At 39.0% G+C, this 23,069-nt stretch overlaps 1 protein-coding gene across 1 annotated transcript; it reads left to right on the top strand.

Moving 5' to 3' along the window:
- Positions 1 to 21,142: 21,142 nt before the first annotated feature.
- trh (thyrotropin-releasing hormone) lies at positions 21,143 to 22,861 on the top strand. Its single transcript, XM_037683960.1, has 3 exons — positions 21,143 to 21,227; positions 21,521 to 21,730; positions 22,151 to 22,861. Exons 2-3 carry the CDS (start codon positions 21,538 to 21,540, stop codon positions 22,777 to 22,779), a joined length of 822 nt encoding a protein of 273 aa, XP_037539888.1. The 5' UTR covers positions 21,143 to 21,227; positions 21,521 to 21,537; the 3' UTR covers positions 22,780 to 22,861.
- The last annotated feature ends 208 nt before the right edge of the window (positions 22,862 to 23,069 follow it).

The raw sequence follows: 23,069 nt of genomic DNA, 5'->3' as shown, positions 1-23,069 counted from the left end.
AAATGGACATCAATTTTTTTAATTTAAGCAGGGCCACAATTTTTACAGTGTACCAGTCTAACATACTTCACTGCCACTCCAGGTTTCCTCATGCAATACCACAATACCACCTCCTTCAGCACCCTGTCATATACTTTTTCTAAATCTACAAAGAAACAATGGAGTTCTTTCTGACCCTCTCTGTATTTCTCCATCAGCATTCTCAAAGCAAAGATGACATCTGTGGTGCTCTTTCTTGGCATGAAACCATACTGCTGCTCACAGATAGTCACCTCTCGTCTAAGTCTTGCTTCCACAACTCTCTCCCAAATCTTCATCGTGTGGCTCATCAACTTAATTTCCCTGTAGATGCTACAACTCTGTACATCACCCTTGTTCTTAAAAATGGGCATCAGCACGCTTCTTCTCCATTCCTGAGTGACTTTTTATTTGACTCACGCTCAAATATGCCATTGAATATTTGAGTCAAAAACCTCACTGCCATCTCTCCAAGACATTTCCAAACATCCACTGGTATGTCATCAGGTCCTACTGCCTTCCCCATCTTCATTCTTTTCAAAGCTTTCTGGACTTCATCCTCACTAATCTTTCCCACTTTCTGGTCCACAGTTTCTATGACCTCTACTCTTCTTTCTCTTTCATTCTCTTCATTCATTAGCTCCTCAAAGTACTCCTTACATCTTCCCGTCACACTCTCCTCACTTGTTAGAACATTACCATTCCTATCTTTAATAAGCCTAATCTGCTGCACATCCTTTCCAGCCTGATCCCTCTGTCTTGCCAATCGGTATAAGTCCTTCTCGCCCTCTTTAGTGTCCAGCCTCCCATACAACTCATCATACACTTTCTACTTTGACTTTGCCACCTCCCTCTTTGTTCTACATCCCATCTCCTTGTATTCCTGTCTCCTCTCTTCAGTCCTCTCACTGTCATATTTCTTCTTGGTTAATTTCTTTCTTTGAACGGTGTCCTGCACTTCACTATTCCACCACCAGATTTCTTTAGTATCCATTCTCTGCCCAGATGACACACCAAGTACCTTCCTACATGTCTCTCTAATTACTGTTGCTGTAGTAGCCCAGTCATTTGGAAGCTCTTTCTTACTACCCAGAGCCTTTAACAGCTTCTCTCTGAGTTTCTCACAACATTATTCCTTCTTCAGTTTCCACCATTTGGTCTTCTTCTCTGATTTTACTCTTTTTCTCTTCTTCACAACAGTCATTCTACACACAACCATACAATTCTGTCTGGCCACGCTCTCCCCTGCCACAACCTTACAGTCCCCAATCTCCCTCAGGTTTCCTCTTCTACACCGAATGTAGTCAACCTACATACTCCTTCCTCCACTCTTATAGGTCACTCTATGTTCCTCCCTCTTTTGGAAATAGGTGTTGACTACAGCCATTTCCATTTTCTTGGCAAAATCCACCATCATATTCCTGGTTTCTTTCCTTGACACCAAACCTACCCATCATTTCCTCATCCCCTCTGTTTCCTTCAACAACATGGCCATTCATGTCTGCTCCTATCACCAATCTCTCCCTGAAAATATTCTCTTTCACTTCATCCAGATCTTTCCAAAATGTATATTTCTCCTCCTCGTCACATCCAACCTGTGGAGCATAACCACTGACAGTGTTTAGCATCAGATCTTCTACTTCTACCTTCAGGCACATCACCTTATCTGAACCTACAAAAACAAAGATGCACATGCACACAGAATCAAAAACATGATCGCCCACCCTTCCTGGAGGCAGACAAATAAAATAAGAAACACTGACACATGGGAACAATATGAGCTTAATTGTCCTTTCTAAACAGAATATTACAAATGTCAACCAAAATAACTAAAATAAACAAAACCAGTTTCTGTAGGTTTTATTTTTATTTGGACTCGTTATGTCTGAATAAAGACACAACGTTGCTAATTACCATATTTGATTTGAATTTATAGCAATCTGCCCAGTATTTGTTGGATTCAGTCATTTAAGGCAAATGAAAACAGTTTATGCAAATTACTCTAATCAAATGATCTTGCTGAATACGCCCGAAAATTCACACTGTTTCTACTCTGGCAGCCAGTGATGATGCATTTTATGTTGCTGTTATTACAAGTATTGCATGTGACAATTAGATTTCTTCTTATCTGTTTGATGAGTTAGAACTTGCACAGACTGGTTAAACAATACAATGTCACTTCTCTTTATAACACTGAGAAGTGGTTGCTGAAATACTTTCTTCTCTGGTTTTTGGAAAGTCCACCCATACGCTCCAGCATGCCCAGAGCTGCCCATAAAGCGATGCACTCGTCTCTCCACCAATATATCACATATTACACACATACGTCTCCCTGCTCTGAAACACAGAGCTCCTTTCTTTGAAACCTTAATTCTCTTTTTATAATACCTCTGAATGAAAAATTGGATTTCTGCATGAAGTCGTGACTTGTCTTAAACTTTGCAAAGAGCCTGAAAAAGTATTTTCTGCCAAAGACTGCAGCACTGGCTAACATTGTTTTACATCTGGGGATATTTTTGTTAAGCTAATTGTTAAAAATCCAAATTTATTTTAACTATAATTCTTCCTTTTCGTTAAATATTCTGTTTTAAGTTAACCAAATTAATTTTAACCGTATACGTTTTAATTTGCCATTAATTCTGGCCTAATTTACCAGAACATCTATAGTTCTTTTAATGGAGCGCAGAAAACAGACAAACATGTAACTGTCAGATGCTTATAAACCTCCTACATTTTTTCCAAACAGAAATACCTAAAAGGTCCTGTAACCAGTCATGGGCCTTTTCTGAAAATGGTGTGAAGGTATTCCTCCCCCAGTGCAATAAATATGACATAAGTGCTCCTTCCTGTGCAACTGAGAAAACAACACAGAAGGTGAGCACAACATTTGCATGTTGTGGCATTTCCATTTGGTGATAAATATACTTTTAATATGCTTTGCAACTGTCTACTATTTCCCCCAATTAGATTAACTAGGCTGAAGGATGCTGAGGATGGGAAACAAGAAGTGCACTCAGTTGTCTGTCTGCCCTCCCTCTGGATTCATTCAGAAGACGGATGACATGCATGTTGCAGTTTAACACCTTGCAGCCATGGATTGCTTCCTGTGCTGATATTGTTGCACAACTTATTCTCACACAGACACAACAAGCTCCAACTAATACCAGATCTCTCAACTTCTGGGAGCACATTACCTAGTGAAGAATCAGGATCATTTAGAATTTGAATTTTTTTTAATAACAGCTTTTCTAAAACAAACAAAAAAATTGTGCAGAAGTCTTTTTCTGGAAAAGTCTTAATGGTCTTATAAGCCTGAGACTGTATCATGTTCGGCTTCCGTGTGTTGAACCCAAGTGCAGGAAGAGACTCCAAGTTAAAGTAAAAACTAAAGTTTATTTTAATAAACAAAACAAAATGTTGGCAGAGAAGCAAACTTACTTTAAGGAGGGATACAGAACATAAAGCCTTACGAAGAACAACCCAGAGACACTGACTGAATACACACACTGAACACAGACACTAACAAGGTGAAATGACAGGCACCTACGGTGATTAGATTGAACACAGGTGCAACAGGAACACAGGGAGAAACACAGAGGGGTGACTGGCAAACATGAGGCAAACACAACATGCAGGAACAGACCGCAGGCTGCATGTCTGAGCCCAGATTGCATCAGGAAGGGCATCTGGAGTGAAACAATTGCCAAATCTTTTATTCAAGTTCATTTACTGTGGCAACATTTGCAGGAGGGACCAGCCAAAAGAAAAACAATTGGTTTTATTGCTTCTGAGCTGAGAGAAGTGTTTTCTCATTCTGTTATCATGAAGTGGTCCTGTTAGAAAAGTAAGAGTTGATATCCAGATTATTCAAGTCGGTTTGACTATTTTTATAATCAACAATCAAATCTACAAATATTTCATTTCAGCTTTAAGTTTTTAATTATAAATATTAGGCAAAGTCATAATAAATTAAAGAAGTTGATTGTAAAACCATCCTTACTGTGTTAATTTACAGGTATTTTGTTCACCCAAAAGATACATTATTATATTCATAAAATGTTCATAAACAACAATCTACCCACCAATAAAGCAGCTGCCTAATTAAGCAAACATCAATTAGATTTGGAGTCATTTTATCAGCGGGTTATGATACAGCAAGTACCATCATTTCAGCACACTTGTGGTCACCACTGTCACAGTTATAATAATGTAGTTGTTTATTAGCTTGTTGCTACGTTTGTTTGCTGTTTGAGGCAGGCAGCAGTGAAAGCAGCTCCGGTCCTGCAAGAGGAAATGAAGAAAAATGGACCAGTGATTCTCTGCTCACAATACACACTACAAAAACCCACACCGCACCATTATTCTATATGTTTACCCTATGTTCAGCACTTTTTATGACACTGATGAGCACAATGAGGGCAGTCAGAGAAACGGTTTTCTCAGAGGACCCCTTCAACACAAGACAGGCTGCAGGTCAAACCCACAATCCTCTGGCAGAAGAACCACCATTCTACCAGTGACTCACATGGTTAATTTGGTTTTAGTAAACCAAACAATCATTTTTGTCCATTTTAATTCTTTAACATTTTTTTACAACAATAAAAACTTAGGGGCAGCACGGTGGTGCACGGTGGTAGAGCTGCTGCCTCTCAACGAGCAGGTTACCCTGGTTCACATCTTGGTCCGAGACCTTTTCTGGGTGGAGTTTGCATGTTCTCTCCATGGGTTTTCTCCGGGTACTCCAGTTTCCTCCCACAGACCAAAAACATGCATGTTAGGCTGATTGGTAACTCTAAATTGTCTCTAGGTGTGAGTGAGAGAGTGAATGGTTGTTTGTCTCTATGTGTCCCTGAGGTGGACTGGAGACCTGTCCAGGGTGTCCCCCGCCTCTCACACAGTGATGGACATGGACACCAGTGACCACCGCGACCCAAAAAGGAAGAAGTGGATAAAAGATAATGGATGGATGCAAACTTAGCAGGAATGATTCAGCAACCTGCCTGGTTATCAAAGAACTGGGTTCAATGACGGTCTTGAACAGAGACACGGATTAAGGTCTGGAATTTCATAAAGACGGTAAAACATTGGATCTCACTGATGTGATTTGAAATGGTCTTTTTCACATGGACTACTCATACTCAGAGAGACGTAGACATCCTGGTACTCCTGCTGCAGCACAAACAGATTCAAGACAAACATCACGAGTGTCAGAGTGGATGTTTATTTCCAGTTGACGATGGAGGAGCTGGAGGAAGAGCTGATAACACTGTTGCTGACCAAGGAGATGTGCTGTTTTGTAAATCTGTCAAAAAAAGATATGGCCACCATTTCCCACAGACAATGCCAGAACTTGTCCCTTCCCAGTCAAGGTGTATCTCTGTCAGTCAGCATCGCTACAGAGAGCTGCCTGTCTCTCTGTGAGGACTCCTCCATGCACCAAAATTGTCCAGTCCCCTTCAAAGATTTCTTTAACTATCTTTATAAGTTTTATTTAACTTTATCATTTTTTGCTGGGAGAGTTGTAATGAGAGCAACATCTGCAGCTGCACCAGGTATCCGAAAATAATATTTATTAAAAGTAAATATCCACAAAATTCTGACCAATCATGCAATGCGCAATGTAAACTCTGTAAAATACTAGTTTTGACTGGGGGCAAAGTGCAACCTGAGGTCTCAGCGGAGGGAGTGATAAGAAAAATGAACAATTTACGTCACACACCCACGTCAGCGACTTGGGCACTTCTCACAGCCATTAGAGTCTTTACATGTCAGAGGCACTGGTGCCAGTGCTTGTAACCAGTGGAAACCTCAATCTCTGAACAAAATATTTTGCAGAAGTTATGTAACAAACACATTTTTTATTGTTACTGATCATTCTCAGCAAATTAAAAAATAAAATAAACTGATGCAGTTAAAGAAACATCTTTCTAAGAGTGATTTCGTTCCAGCGATGTTCTCAGTATTAAGGAAACTATTTTTCCCTGAAATACATTCCCCCTCTTGAAAAATGTACTATTTAATATCTGACATCTGCCCTTTAAACGAGGCGTGAGACTGAAATATCAGCTCAATCTAATATGATTACGACTGGTTCCAGACACTACCTGACTGAGATAGAAGGTGATGAAGTTGAGGGAGGACTGACACAGAAAAGAGAGAGTGGTAGGTTCATTACGGGAGCGCTGATCATGGTTTACAGCTGAAGAAACACACCGGCGCCTCACAGCTCATTGAGACATGATGGGATTTTCAGGGCAACAGACAAACAGCTAAAGAGTGAGATGAAATCTGAAAAATTAACCTTTCAAAATTCTCCTTTGTTTCCTGCTGTGCACATGTGTGTGTGGTGGTGCACGTTGTGAATGGTTAATCTCAAATATTCAATATGACGAAAGATAATAGACACACTTTTGTTAAATGAAACATTTTAGCCAACAAAGTCCATGCTCAATAATCTAGCAATTTTCAGTCAGGTCATCTGAACATCTGGATGAAAGACAAAACGTTTGTACAATTTTTTTTTGTTTTCTTTTCTTCTTTTTTTTTGAATGTCCAGAGGACCAGGTTTAACTTTTTTAGATTTTTCTACCTGGATTATTGAGCATGCATCAGGATGTCATCTGGACAGTTCTTTTTTTATTTTTTGGTTCTGAAACGTTTCACCTTCCATCCAGAAGGCTTCATCAGTCAAGGAAACGCACAACACAAAACTAATTCTTCCCCCAACAGCATTTGGATTTTAGGAAACATTTTAGATTGTAGTCAAAAAATTAAAACACACAAAATTACAAAAACAGCTACAAACCAACAACAACAAAATAAATAAATTAAAAAACACTTAGTGTTTAAATGTTTTGTGACACAGTAACTGCTGCTTTTAGATTGAATAAAAACATCACTCAAAGGTCTGGAGACATCTACCACTCCCAAACGAATCAGTAAATGTGTTTAATAAGAATGTTTAACTGTGGTGACCATCTTGAACTGGACTCTCTCCAAAAGTTAATCAGTTGTAGATGCACATCCAGTGGTTACTTTCTGAGTTTTATGAAAATCCATCCACATCTGCAAAGAAATAATCTGTTTCAAGAGTTTCAGTCAGGGTTTAGAGCTCATCATAGCACTGAATCTGCACTGGTGAAACTTACTAATGATATTCTCATGGCCTCTGACAATGGTCTTGTCTTGTGTCTGTACTGGTCCTGTTAGACCTCAGTGCTGCATTTGATACAGCTGATCACAATATTTTACTACAGAGGCTTGAATATGAGATTGGGATTACAGGAACAGCTCTAAAATAGTTTAAATCATGTTTATCAGATTCAAATTTGTAAATGTAAATAATGAATCTTCATACACGAATGTTAGTCATGGAGTTCCTCAGGGTTAAGTGCTTGGACTGATACTCTTTACTTTATATATGCTTCTGTTAGATAATGTTATTAAACAACCTGGGATAAATTTCCATTGTTATGCTGATGACACACAATTATATTTGTCCATGAAACCCGATGAATCCAATCATTTACTTATGTTACAAGCATGTCTTAAAGACATAAAAACCTGGATGACCCTAAATGTGCTGCTTTTGAACACAGACAAGACTGAGGTTTTAGTTTTTGGACCTGAGCATCTTAAACAAATTTTTCAGTCTTTCTCCTTCCTTAGATGACATTAATCTGTCCTCCAGCTCTAATGTTAAAAATCCTGGCGTTATTTTTGATCAGGACATGCCTTTTATCCCCCACATTAAAAACATTACTAGAACTGCCTTCTTCCACCTGCGTAATATCACTAAAACTAGAAACATCTGATCTAAAAATGATGCAGAAAAACTGGTTCATGCATTTGTCACATCTAGACTGGATTATTGCAATGGTTTATTGTCTGGGTGTCCAAATTCTTCTTTAAAACGTCTTCAGTTGATCCAAAATGCTGCTGCCAGAGTCTTAACTGGAGTTAGTGGGAGAGATCATATCTCTCCAGTTTGAGCTTCTCTCCACTGGCTCCCTGTCAAATCCAGAATATAATTCAAAATCTTAATTCTAACCTACAAAGCCCTTAACAACCTAGCTCCATCTTATATTAAAGATCTTATTGTTCCATATTTTCCTAACAGAGCACTTCACTCTCAGACTGCTGTTTTACTCGTGGTTCATAGAGTTTCCAAAAGCAGAATGGGAGGAAGATCTTTCAGTTATCAGGCTCCTCTCTTGTGGAACCAACTTCCAGTTTCTGTCCGTGAGACTGACACATTGTCCAGTTTTAAGACTTTCCTTTTTGATAAATCCTATAGTTAGGGTCGGCTTGTTATGCTGCTGTAGGCTTAGACTACTAGAGGACAAATTGACCTAATTTCCTTAAATGAATTGTTGAAATTGAATACTTGTCCTGAGCCTGGTTCTGTTGAAGTTTTCTTCCTCATGAGGGAGTTTTTACTTTCCACTGTCATCCCAGAAGGCAACAGTGCCACTGCGGCCAAGATGAGGTAGAGGTATAGGGCAGCCAACCTGGCACCAGAAAGTCGCGGTTCGACTCCCAGCCATTCCCACATGTCGTGGTGTCTCTGAGTAAAACACCCAATCTCTAACTGCTCTCTGTGCATTTACATAGCTGCCCACTGCTCCACCTGGGTGTACGTCAGGTGTGATGGGTTAAGTGCAGAGAACTAATTTTGCCATTGTATGGGAACATAAAGTGATGACAATCTCAGACGTCCTTTCCCTTCATGCTTGCTCAAGATGAAAGTCTGCGGTGCGGTTCAACTCAAAGCAGTCTGCTCCTCAGATAAATAATGTTATTAACTTACTTTTTCATATCCATGAATGTTTCTGTTCAGTGCCTTGCGATGACTTCTGTTTTCACTTGGCGCTGTATACATTAACTGAACTGAATTGAACTAGCTCATGAGATATTTAGCTACCACGCCAGACAAACACAGACACAGACAAAACATTATCATCCTCAGAATCATTCAAAACAAGCAACTCATTCTGGAGTGTCAGCCTTGAGTGAAGCCAGCACTCCACCCATAAAAGTCACCATCCAGAAGCCTTTCTTTGATTTTCAGCACCGTACATGCAACTCAGAGACAACAAGCTGATGGGTGCTGGAGCTGAAAGCGTCTTGCTGACTTGTGACACCCTCCTCTGCACAGTCCGTTCCAGCCAGACATCTCTAGCAGCACACCCTGTAAGCTGTCACTCACTCCCTGCTGCAGTGACCCCTATCAGACCAGTGTCACTTCCAGGGGACAGGGTTTGTGCACCAGCCACACATAAACCAGCTATTCCATTTGCTTATTTATTTGTTGGTGTCACTTTGTTTTGCAGTGTCTGTCTTTTACTTTGAGTCTCTAACACGGCTCAGCTGTCACACACTCCTAACTCTCTGCCTACGTTTCTACGAACACAGAAGTGTTGGACTTCACCTGTCCGTCTGTAACTTTTAGTCTGGCAGAACTTACCTGGAGACTGTACGTTTTCTTTTTGTGAATGGATGCACTTGTGTAGATAGTCTTTTATAAATCAAAGAAGCTCCACAGAAAGTTCCTGTCACTGTAGTGTAGCTTTAATACTCTTTATGGAACACAGTTTATAAACACACATGTAGATATGCAGTACAGTAAACATTAAAATCATGATCTGGCAGACAGGAAGTAGTTATGGAACCAGATCAAGGGGTGTGGCACAAGGTGTGTGTGGAGAATAAAATGTTTGGTGAATGAGCAAGAAAAAAATAAAAATCATGAAGCCCCAACTGGAGTCACAGTTAGTTCATCAGTGGGTTTTATACAGTCGTTTTTGCTATAGGACTTTCAGTCTAAAATAAGACTTAAAATATAGTTTCTTCATTAAAGAAGCCGTTGATGTGAGCATTTCTCAACAGATGTTTTTTATATCAATGTTGCAACTTATTTATGGCGGATTTTTATAAATCTTTCTTTCAGACATGAACAACAGAACAAACCACGTTCAACATTTCTCCTGCTGGAACACGTCCCGCTCAACTTGACACTTAATGAAACACCCAGCTGAATGAAATGTGTGTCGAGCGAAAGCAAACTGTAATCCGTCCTTCAGTCTAATTGTGTGATCTAATGTTTTTTTTATTTCTCAGAGTAAGTTGCATTGATTATCGTGTGAATGTTTATGAAACATGATCCATTTTTCTTCTGTGCGATTTTCAGCATCTTTCTCGTTCCACAATTCTTGTGCTATTTCAACAAATCATATATTAAAATGTTCAGCTAGTTCAGGAAAAGAGTGCTGTGACTTTTGGTATTGGTGCAGCTTTAGCTTTTTAAATATTTAGCCTTTTCTGCCACTTTTTTTTTGGGGGGGGGGGGCAGCTGTGGCTGAGCGGCTAGAGCAGTGGTCCTCCAATGCAAGAGCTGGGGGTTCAAATCCACCAGCAGTCACATGCTGAAGTGTCCCTGGGCAAGACACTGAACCCCTCACTGCCTCTGATGTGTGTCCCATCGGTGTATGAATGTGATTAAAGCATTGGTTAGTCTCTTTAGAATGATTTGTTCAATTAGCTTTGTAGAGATCTAGTAGAGTGCTGTATGAATGGGTAAATGAGGCACAGATTGTGGTGTAAAGAGCTTTGAGTATCTTGAAATAAGATAGAAAGGCGCTGTATGAGTACAGTCCATTTACCATTTACCTTTTTTTTCTCATAGAAAATGAATTGAGCTCATTTTACATCCTTCAGATCTTTAGATCTGTTTACAAACTTTTACTGCTCCTTTCTCATTTTGTTCTGCTTCAGCTTCTTTCAGCTTCATTGTGCAAATTTTAACTTTTTTTTCCAACTACTTTCAGCTAATTTCAGCTGTTTTGTGCTCCTTTCAGATTTGTGCCAAATGCAACATTTTGTGCTTTTTCTAACTTTTTTCTGCTAGTTGCTTTTTCTATTATTTCAGCTACTATTTAGCTGTTTTATACTAATTTCAGCACTTTCAGCTAAATGCATATTTTTTGCACTTGTAGATGAACATATTCTGATATATATTCATAAATTAAACGGATTCTTTCATTTTTCTGGACTGTATAATATCGTGCATTGAATTTAATAAAATGTGGACGGAAACATTAATTATCTTTGACTCACCAACGACAGTGGGTCATTTATTAACAGAATCAAGTTTAACACATCACACATTTACATTAATTGGCAAAAATTGAAAATAACGACAGCTTATTTAGCAAGTTTTACAAGTGTAGTGAACCAGATGACCTGATGATCTGACCCTCATCTGACCCTGATGACCTCAAATCTACCAGATGGACAGAGACTGTTATTTTCATTGATCTGAATAAGTCTGAGCCATCTGATGACTTTCTTTCTTGAATTAATCAAGCAAAAAAGACAATTCTTTATAATCATTACTGTCTTACAAATGTTTGATAATCAAATTGTGTTAGTTTCACTCAATGCTTACAGGTTGAAAAGAACTATTCATTTTTATTTTACATAAACAGTAAGTAATGATTTTTATTCCTCATTCAAAGAAGAAATCACCTGAATATGCATTTCTTGATTTTCTGTCTGAAATGAGCCCAGTCGTAAGTATGTGAAAGTTGAAGCTTCGGTCAACTAAATGTTTACTGAAGAAGAAATGTCATGTTTTACTATTTGAAAAGATTACCAAGTGTGAGACTCCACGAAGTCTGGTCGACTGCAATAATCTTTTCTGTATGTTGAAAACAATCCTTGACTTTTGATAATAACTTACGTCAAAAAACCACACCTCTTTCTGGTACATCCACGAATCAGAAAGCTCTAAATTGAACCGGAAGTCGACCCAAATAAAATGTGGCAACTTCCCAGTTCATGTTAGAATGGAAAAGTTCTCATGGAGTGCAGTTAGTTCTCAAGGAGTTCAGAAGAGAATTCATGGGGAATTCATGGAGTGCAGTTAGTTCTCAAGGAGTTCAGAGAACTAGAGTTATGGAGAGTTTTGGAGTTAGAGTCTGAGAAGATCTGAAAGAGTCTGAGAGCTGCTGACAATGAAGAGTCAGAGCTGCCGAGAATCCAGAGACGTTTTGGGATTATAATTCTGTTTTGAACTAACCACGCACGACTCTCCAAGGATTTTAGCTGTTCTCAACGGAGACGCTGATATCAGTCTGAAGGATTCTTACTGAGGTGATCTATCGTCAACAAGGTAACGGTTTCTTCTTCGACTAAAGTGTACCTGGGATAAGCTGAGATACCTGATGGGAGCGTGCAAATTTCTGGTCAACAGATATTAATTCCCTCACATATTCCTCTGTAAGATAAATCTCAATTTCCTCTTAAACTCACCTCTCTCTCATAAATCAGTACAGATATTTTAGAAATATCTGAAGCAAAGTCCTCAAATCACCGCCGAGTGATTTGAAGTTCATTATTTGTGAAACTGTCTGTTATTATTTTCATATTTTGCCAAATTAATGTAAATGTTTGATGTTAAACTTTGATTCTGAAAATAAATGACTCCATTCATTTGATGGGTCAAAGGTAATAACGTCTCTCGTTCGCATTTCTGTTAAAATTCAATGCACGACATTACAGTCAGAAAAATGAAGAACTCGTGAAAAGTATGCATAAATATATACCACATATATTTGTCATACAACAAGTGACACGTACCCACGTGACTCACTACACAAGGAAGACCATACGGCGATGGTTGAAAACCTTGCTTCCAGCTTCACACAGACATCAACCACACGGCGGTGGTTGAAAAACTTTGCTTCAGACATTTCTAAAAATATCTGGATTAATTTCTTAGCAGATAGAAGAGTTTAAAGATTGAAGTTTAGAGGGAGGGAGATGGTGTGTGTGTGATTGAAAAGTGTTGAACAGAACGGCACCCTCCATTCGACCCAGCTTTCCTCGGTACGCTCGGTAGTGAACTCGACTCATTACCTCTCTGACGATGAATCAGTGGAAGCGGAGCTCCAGTTACGCTACCGGTCCAGCGTCTCCGTAGGATGGCAGAGAACCGTCCGGAGTGGTGGCGGGACTTCGTCAACAACAGTTCACCTCACGAGTGGACTTCACATGAGTGGAGTCCGTCAGAGTTCCACTCAGAGGTGGAAGATGTCATAATCCCCAATACTCGGAAGAGCTCTGGATCATATCGGGATTTTCCTGTTTCCCAAACGACTGGAGCTGCAAACTCTCCACCCGACTCTAACTGGGTTGAACTAGGAAGTACCAACATTTAAAGAGCTCTATTTCCGGTTCATTTGGGAGTTTCTGATTGGTCGATGGACCAAAACAGAGGTGTGTTTTGTGATGTAAGGTGTTATTAAAAAGTCAAGGAAAAAGATTAAGATTGTTTAAGAACAGACAAAAGATATTATGAAGAACTCAGACTTCGTGGAGTCACTTCTCTAGTATCTTGCTGTAAAAGTTAAACATGACATTTCTTTTTCAGTAAACTTGCAGTTGACCGAAACTTGAACTTTGACCAACTTACACAACTTGCTCATTTCAAACAGACGATCAAGAAATTGAATCATTACTCTGTAACATATTCCAACTTGATTTCCACTTTGAATGAGGATTAAAAATCATTATTACTGTTTCACAGTTGATTTAAAAATGAGTAGTTCACTTCAACATTTAAACATTGTTTGAACTAACACAATTTGATTATCAAAACATTTGTAAAATAGTAATGATAATAGAAAAGAGAGTTCTTTCACTTGATCAATTCAAGAAAGAAAGTCTCAGGATGGGTCAACCTGTATTTCTGGATTCAAATCAATGAAATGACAGTTTCTGTCCCATAAGGTCCTTAAGGTCAGGACTTGACCTCAGGCCTAGTTCACTACACACTCATTTCAGCTTTTTTCAGCCTAATTCAACAAAATTTTGCTCTCTCTTGGGCAGCTGTGGCTGAGTGGTTAGAGCAGTCGTTCTCCAATGCAAGAGTTGGGGGTTCGAATCCACCAGCAGTCACATGCCGAAGTGTCCCTGGGCAAGACACTGAACCCCTCAATGCCTCTGATGTGTGTCCCATCAGTGTATGAATGTGATCCAAAACTCTGATTACTCTTTAGAATGATTTGTTGAATTATCTTTGTAGAGATCTAGTAGAGTGCTGTATGAATGGGTAAATGAGGCACAGATTGTGATGTAAAGAGCTTTGAGTGTCTTGATCAGATAGAAAGGTGCTAAATAAGTACAGTCCATTTACCATCTCCACTTCCTTCTGGTAATTTAAGCTTCTTTCTGCCTTTGTAGCTATTATTCAACTGGGGTTTCTGCTGCTTTTTTCATATTTTCCATTTTTGTGCTGATTTCTGCTTCTTTAAGCCCAAATGGGCACGCTTGTGCTCTTTCCACTTTCTTCTGGTATTTTAAGCTTCTTACTGCCCTTAAACCAGATTTAGCAAATATGTGTTATTTCTGCTTCCTTCTGCTAACGTGGGCTTGTTCTTCTATTTTAGCTACATTTCAGCATGTTTTTAGCTAATTTTAGCTGTTTTTCAGCAAGTTATTCTGCAATAAGCATTCACTCTGCATTTTTGCAGGAAAAGCAGTTTCTCTAGAATTGAGTTGTTTGTCACATTAAATAAGGTCAACATTCTGTAAGGAAGGTTCAGCAGCAGGATCAAATAATACAGTATAAGATGAACCTGTCATGTCTGCAGGGAGATAATGATGTTCATGAGGTTTATAAAAAGGGATATTCAGTGAAGTAAAATCTACTTTTTAAATCACACAGCAGCTTTAAACAAGAACCCACAGTGTGGCAGAAGGCACAGTTTGCTTTCTTTGAAGGAGATGGATTTGGAGTTGCCCTTTTGTGACTGATGATGTTTCTCAGCTTTAGAAATTTATAGATTTAACTATTGAGGAAAAGTAAATTCAGTGAACAAGGGTTAATTTTGTCAATAAATTGGTAGTTTTCAGCCTCAACAAATCTCAGATACTTAAAAATAATAATAATAATTTAAAATTATTATTATTATTGTTATTATTATTAAATTTAAATAATAGTGACTGTGATCTTGTGAACCTTGTGAGAATCCAGCTGCCTCATAAAGTTAAGTTAGTTGTGCAGGATTTGCAATTCTAAAATGTAAAGTAAATGCACCATTAAATGTTAGTTTAATGTTAATTTAAGATGGAAGTCATAAACACAGTGAAAGTTCATTCAACACCATGTTTCTTGTTCATTTATTAGACCCAGTTCTTCTTCCAAATAGGTGTTCCCCATGAGGGTGGGAGGACCAAATGTTCCTGAGATGAAAAAAAAAAAAAACACGCTTCAAAAGCTCCACATCTGTGAATTCAGCTCGATGCTTCATGAACTCAAGTGATGATTTGGCCATGCACAAATGAGGACAAAGAAATAAAAATAAGAAAACTAACCTGGAAAAAAATAAGTATATATTTATTTATTTATTTGTTGTTATTTTTTTAACCTTTCTGTGTCTGAGTTAATTGCAGATAGACTATGGTAAAGTGCAAAATTGCAGCGGTCTAAATATTTTTGAATATTGTGAACACTGCGCCCTCCTGGCTAAAAGCAGCAAACATTTTTAATCATTTCTCAATAAAAAGTGCAGTGAAAGTGTCCCGAAAACACTTTCGAGTCTATTTCATCACCCAGATGATATCCTGTTCAGAAACAGCTCATTTTGTCAAAGCAAGACCAAAAAATAAAAATGTTCTTATTATATGTGCACAGTTTAAACATGCCAGCCATTTGTCACAACTACAAACACAAATATGACTAAATAAATGAAGTGATCAACTAAAACTCCCTGTTGAGTAAAGGTGGTAATATTTTCAGCCTTCACAAGTAAAACTTTTGGTCTTTACAGATCCCAACTCAGGACAAAACATGACAGATATATATTAAATCGAAAAATAAAAAATAAATAAATTGTGCTTCTAATTATAAGATGTTCAAATAACCTTTAAAGTGTTCTAATATTTTTGTTTTTGTCAGGAAGAAGTAAGACTTGTCTGCAGGTCTTCTAAAAGGTCCTCAATAGGAAGCAACAGGATTGTTGGGTGCAGATCTGTTCATAGTTCAATGTTAGCTCATCTGTGAGCCTTGATAGATTTATCTGTTTTACAGATACAGTCTTAAGTTAGACAGATTCTGCTGCTTGTAATAATCTCAACCATAGGATTCACTATTTGACATTTCTCTGTGATAAATAGTTGAAATCAATAAGCTGGGTCTTCTTGTCTCCATTATCTTTATGATACGACAGTTTGGTGTCAGCAGTGGGATTCCTTGTGCGGTTCTTGTAATAAATCTGAGGTAAAAGAGGCATAGTTTTATATTTTTAACCCATGCCTGAATTTTATCCTATTCATAATTTATAAATAGGACCTTTCCAGAAACCTCCCACCACTATCAGAAGTGGTAACAATCAGGCGACTCCATTTTACTGATCACTGTCACCATGAAGGAATGTGTCTGTTGTGTTTTATTCTGGGAACCAGTACACGGTGAGAGGAAGAGGACGACCAGCACCAGCTTACATCAACAGGTTGATGGTTGATACAAGACTTTCAATCCCTGAAATCAAATCGACCATGATGGATCGGAGTAAATAACAAGACATCTGTGGGGATCTATGAAATTTGACTAACTAACTAACTAACTAACTAACTAACTAACTAACTAACTAACTAACTAACTAACTAACTAACTAACTAACTAACTAACTAACTAACTAACTAACTTTTACTGATGTATTTTTTTTTTCTTTTATTGAGGCTTTTATATGATTGTTCTTGTTTTGCGTTCATGCGCCCATCTTAACCAGGAATCCCTGAAAAATAAATAATCTATCTCAGCTGGACCTTCCTAATAAAATAAAAGTTACATAAATAAATAAATGTTGTTGTTGTCTTTTGTTTGTTTGTTTTTCAGAAAAGCGATCAGAGGAAAAGCTGAAGTTGCCTCCGTGTTTCCATGGCAACTGTTTTTAGTACCTACTAACTTAAGGTACCAGATAATTAATAAATTGACTAAATTAATAGCTAAACCAGTCTTAAATGTTTTTGGCTTGTTTTTTTTAAAAGATGACATTAGTTCTTGTTTTGTTTGCCTGACTAGATTAAACTAAACCGAACTGTATGATATTGCTGATGAAGTTTAATGGTTTAAAGAATATACATTTGCTGAGGACCAGATGAGTGAGTGTCCAGCTTTGAGCAACAGATAATTAATCTGAAAGTTTTTGCCGTGTAAAGGTTTAGTGATGTATATGCTGGGCCCTGTTCTGATCACAGAAACAGCTTTAAAGTGAAAAACAGCTGCAGACCTCTCATCTTGCTTGTTGGTGAACGCTTTTGATCAGTCAAAGTTAAACACACACAGCACAGTGTGCACGCTTTGCAGAAAGTTTCCTCACGCACTGAAGAAGTTTCTCATGACTGTTATTATATTTCAACACCGGCAGGAATGAACAGAGAACAGAGGCTATTGATTCATATCATTTTCTCCCACGGCACAGCGTGCACACTTCACCTCTCCTCACTGGACGCTGACCAGAACAGCCATTGTTGAGATTTCCAAAGCCCTGAAAGATTCTGATCACAGGTATTTCTTGTGCACGACGAGTAGGAGCTGACAACGAGAAATGAGGCTGTTGTTTTAATCACAGCCTCATAGTGATGAAGAGAAGAAAGCTTAATTGCTGCTGCACCTGCTGCATTCACCGTGTCTGCTTTAAATGTTCGTGTTGACAGAACGGACCCTGCAGAACCAGAAGACTTTCATCCGCTGAAACACACGCTGCAAACCCAACATGCAGAGTTGTGAGTGATTAATTGGTTCTTTCGTGCATGTTGTTACACGGACGAGAGGTGACCTGCAGCAGATGAAGATGCCCACACAGATCATGCTTCTGTTGCCCCTCTGTCACAGCAAGGAAATGCAGCCCAGAAGCAACTGATTACCACAAAGAATCTAGTCTTTGCTGCTGCAAAGAATCAAACCAGGGGTCTGCAACCTGTGGCTCAGGGGCCACATGTGGCTCTTTAGTCCTTCATCTGCGGCTCCATGACGCTTTGACCAAAACTTAAAGGAAATGTAATTGTTCTGGTTTTTATACCCACAACAAAAAAGGCTAGTTTTGGCTAGTTTATGTCAGTTTTCTGCAAATGTTTGAAAGACACTACAGTAGTCCCTCGCTAATTCACGGTTAGTTTATCGCGGGCTCGCTCTATCACGGTTTTTCAAAGTAAGATTGGACATGACACACAATTGGCTGATTGATGGGTGAGCTGCACGATCAGCATAGATTTTTATTTAAAATTAATCATTTTTAATGATTTAACAAATGCTACACATTTGTGCAGCCCATACTGCAGGATAAGCTTCCTGCTGCAGCTGATCAGCTGATCTCTGTGCAGAGCTGAGAAGTGGGCGTGGCCAAGAGCGCTTGCAGGTGGCAAAGAGCAGAGGAGGCAGGGAGCTGAAATCATGACATTCTGTGTGATTTTAGAACGTTTAGAGTTTAGAAACATTATTTAGAAAATTGCCAAATATATATATATATATATATATACAGACTAATATAAACTACTACTTATACTACTTTGGGGTTTTTCACTTATCACGGGGCTTAAGGGTACGGCTCCCCTACGATAAATGAGGGACTTCAGTACTATTTTTTAGTTTTTTATCACTTCAAATTGAGATAATTGATTTCTCCTCACATAAAAGGTCACATAGTCCTGCAGCGTTCAGTGTTTTCATTTTCATAAACTACAAGTTTTTACTTCTGTATATGATAGACTTATTTTTTGTCCTAAGATGTAAAAAATATGAGTAAATGTTGAAATTCATTATTGAATATTAGTTTTAGAACGTCACTCCAACTGGTCAGGAAGGCCCCTCCGACTAACTCAAAGTGGCCCATGGGCCACCAGTTGATCATCACAGCAGCAGGTTTTGTGGCTCCGGGTTCTTTTTGATTTAATGAGTGAAGGAGCAGAAATGGCTCTTTGATTAAAAAGGCTTCAGACCCCTGAAGGAAACCCTCATCAGATCCACTTCATTTATTATTTATAATGACAGAAATATTAAACTTTTGTTTGTCTCACAGTGATAGATCAATGTTGTTTTTTTTAATTTTACAAAAACAGATCATTTTCTCCATATTTAAAGGATTTTAGCCATGGATTTGATGTTTTCGACCAAGCAAGTCTGCACCTCCTTGAAGTATTGGATGTGACAGCCCTCTGATGACAGGTAATTATAGAATTACACAGTCATTTCAATTCACGCTCATTTTCAGCACTGACTGGGTGCAGGCATTGGCTCAGACGACGGACTGAATGATGGGAACAATTTTACACGTGGAAGGGTACGAGACTTGTCACATAGCACCATGTGAGGGTTTAAGTCAATTCTAATAATTTGTAAAAAAAAAAAAAATACTTCTACTCTTAGGAAAAAAATCCAATTATATGCAAAATTCCACAGTTGCAAACAAACAAAAAGCTTCTTATGGCCTGTAATGTAACAAGACCAGCTCAGTACTGAGAACCACCACCCACAGACCCAATTTCTGGCAGTTTCCTGCTGTTCTGCTGTGCATCATTTGGCTCTTTGAGTCTTCGGCCCCCTGTAAGGACACATCAGCTCCTTCACACAAACAATGTGCGTTGACATCCACATCCATATGACTGAGTCGCCTCAAACGGATAATTGCATATGCTTTCTGTACAAAAATAGTACAAATAATAAAAAAATAATATAAAACATACGCAAATAGCTACAAATGTTTCGTTTTTTTTTCCTTTTGAATTATGAAGCACAGCTCAGGCTTTCCCTTCTGATCACTTCAGCACCCTGCAAGGACCAAAAGAGGAGGCAGCCTTTTGAATCTTCTTTCTTTCTTTACACGGCAGCACTTTAATTTGCATTTGTGGCTAAAATGAACTCTGTTTACTGACCAGAATTTTTTATTTTATTTTTACAAATGTTTCTGGGCCCAAGCAGTGGTTTAGATTTAAGACTGATTTTCATCCTGGCCAAAATATTTGAAATCAACAATGTTGTCAACATTGTCCCGCGTGTCTCAGAGTTCTCAGAGCTCTTTGAGCATTTTATGATAAACACAATAACATCTGAGAAATATCCATAACTTTTGGAATGAATTATAAACTGCTTCTTGTCTTATTCAGGACACTAAAATTATCTTTTCAAACCAAACGCTGACATTTTCCAGTCAAACTTGGTGAAGTGTTTAACTTGTTTATCTTTATGGCCTCATTCTTTAGTTGTCTCTAATTTTAATTTTCAAGGTGTGTTTTGTAGTAAAATGAACAGATATCTTGAAAACATCTCAACTTTCAGGATGTGTTGATGATAAAATAGACTGATTTTGCTGTTACACAATTCTTTTTAATAGGATTCTCTCCCACCTTTTTGGGGTTTTGCAAACACTTGGAATGCGTTTAAACATCTTTTAGTTTTAATAAAGATTTAGAAGAATAATGACACATATATGCAGCTTTAGACACTTGAATGAGGTTAATATAAAAAAAAAAACACAAGCCTATTTTGTTTGTTCTGGCTGTTTTGTCGTTCAGCACCTTCTACTCCCACTTTCCATGTAAAATCTGCAGACCCTGCTCTCAGCAGAGCCACGTCGTGACCAGAAAGTGCTCTCTGAGCTGAAGAGCCAGATGGATTCAGCTCTCCCCCTGTTTCTTTTGACTTTAGGGTATTAATGAAAAATGAGTGTATTCTACACATTGGAGCCTTTAGACTTATATCATTTGAGGTGAACATCTATAAAAACACTAAAACATGAAGAAAGGAGACACATTTTAAAACTGAGAAATCACTCATCTGAAATAAATCCACAAAAACAGGATGGAATAACTACATTGCATGTTTTTTTAAATGAAGGGGCACATGTTAAGTGATTAACTAAAGTGTTTGTGAGTGCAGTACAAAGGAAGCAGGCCTTGTAGGGCGATCATTCACCAAACCCAGTTGCGCACGACTCGGTGACATCAATGGAGGACGAGGGATCCTGAAAAATGACTCCAGGGTTCAGGATGACGATGGTGTCCGGGAAGTATATAAAAGCAGAGCCTGCAGAAGTTGTCAGCTCATCCCTCCAGACTTGGTTTTAAGGGTCACGCGCGCGGCGGAGGATCTGAGAACAACCATCAACTGCCGACGGCTGGGGAACCAGGAGAAACTGGAAACTTTTCAGGTGAGTCTGGCGCATTGGATGCGTCAGATTTATTGCGCATCGTTTTTGGTAACTCTGAAGCAGCTTTTCTTTTCACTAAAAGTTGTTTTTTAATGTTTTTTTTTATGTCACACTTTTAGGGTTTTACAAGAGGTTCAACACAGCTTCTTCACCGCGGGTTGAAAAGCAGTTTATTAAATGAGCAAAACAAACTATATTCTTAAAAATAGAAAAATAAATTCAGCCAAAATATTTGATAGGGCGCAACAGTTTCCTGGCACATTCTACATTCCTGTGCTCTGTTTTTCCACCAGACGAACAATATTTGACCATGAAGTCGGCATGCCTGCTGGTCTTGGCTTCTCTGGCGCTCTGCTACTTGACTGTGTCGGATGGACAGAGCATCTCTGCTGAGGATGACACGGACCGAGGGACCACCATAGACGACATCATCCTACAGAGAGCAGAGAGCCTGCTTTTGCGATCCATTCTCAAAAAGATGCAGGATGAAAACGGCCAAAACGGTGCGTAAAATGTGCGGTTTTTTATGCGTTTTAAAGGAAAACTGGAATGTTCTCTGCAGTTAAAGCCTAATGCGTTCCTTAATTGTTAAAATAAATCATTTGTGTAGCTTTAAATGTTGAAGCTATTAATGTTTGGACTGTTTTTTGTTGTTTTGAGCTCACCGTGGCAACTAGTTGGTAGTTATAGATTATTTTCCAGAAGATAATTACAAATACCTATAAAAAAAAATAATGTTGTAAATTAATATTTAGGGAGATGTAGCGGGCAACAGTTTTAAGAAACACAACCTTTTCCAGCATAGTGGTTCAAAGTGTCCTTTTATGCGCAATTTACGCACGCAGCAGAGGAGCGGTGAAAGCGCGTGCTGCAGCAGAGACGAGTTGCGGGAAACTAAAGGAGCCTCTAACTGTTGTTTCCAGATGGGATCTTCTCTCATTCTGAATGGGTGACAAAACGGCAGCATCCGGGTAAGAGGTTCAGCGAGGACGTGGAGAAGCGGCAGCACCCAGGCAGGAGAGAGGGGGAGGAGGAGGATGAGGAGGAGCAGCAGGTCTTTGACGTGCAGAGGAGGCAGCACCCGGGAAAGCGTGAAGACGAGATGCGCTCGTTCTTCACCGGGATGCAGAAAAGACAGCACCCAGGAAAGCGCGCCGCGGCGGGCCGCCTCTCCGACAGCCCCCTCGGTCTGCTCAGTGAACTTTCCAAACGGCAGCACCCCGGAAAGAGGTACCTGGTGCTGCACAGCAAACGCCAGCATCCAGGTAAGCGTTACCTCGAGGATGAGGAGGGTGACAGTGACTGGACCACGGACGGAGATGAAGAGCTCCCTGAGTTGGAGAATCGTCAGCACCCCGGGAAACGATTATGGGATAACTCCATCCCGGAATTAAGCACCAGCAGCCCGTGTGATGTTTTGGACCCTGACAGCTGCAGGAAGACCAGCCTGCTGCTCGACTTTCTAGACAACATCAAGAGCCACGCCGAGGAGAAGAGGCAGCACCCGGGGAAAAGGTTTGCTCCGGAGGAAGATATAGAGGAAGGAGAGTGAACAAAACGTCTGGTCTGATTTACTGCAAACAAACAAAAAAATATGTATAAATGAATGAATAAAATATGAGAAATTTAATTTGACACGCAGTTTCCACATAGCATTTCTTTGACATTTTCTTTGGAGCGCTTGTGCGTAATTGTTTCTCCAAACTTGGAACTTTGCCGTATGGGGTTTACCAAGAGTCAGCACGACATGTTCATATATATTCTGGACTATTTTACGATTTATTCTGTTCGTTAGAATAATTATATTTACACTAAATTATTTCAACACTGGCTTCGGAGATG

Source organism: Nematolebias whitei, chromosome 11 (genome assembly GCF_014905685.2).
Source record: "Nematolebias whitei isolate Nwh7 chromosome 11, NemWhi1, whole genome shotgun sequence".
In the NCBI taxonomy this organism is placed as follows: Eukaryota; Metazoa; Chordata; class Actinopteri; order Cyprinodontiformes; family Rivulidae; genus Nematolebias; species Nematolebias whitei.
The sequence above is the reverse complement of the archived record's forward strand: the minus strand, read 5'-3'. Positions and strand labels throughout refer to the sequence as shown.

What these genes read in the sequence shown, in the direction of transcription:
- trh (XM_037683960.1), top strand. Translation starts at nt 21,538, where the DNA reads ATGAAGTCGGCATGCCTGCTGGTCTTGGCTTCTCTGGCGCTCTGCTAC. An exon ending in GGATGAAAACGGCCAAAACG is followed by an intron (nt 21,731 to 22,150) that starts GTGCGTAAAATG and finishes TGTTGTTTCCAG; the next exon opens with ATGGGATCTTCTCTCATTCT.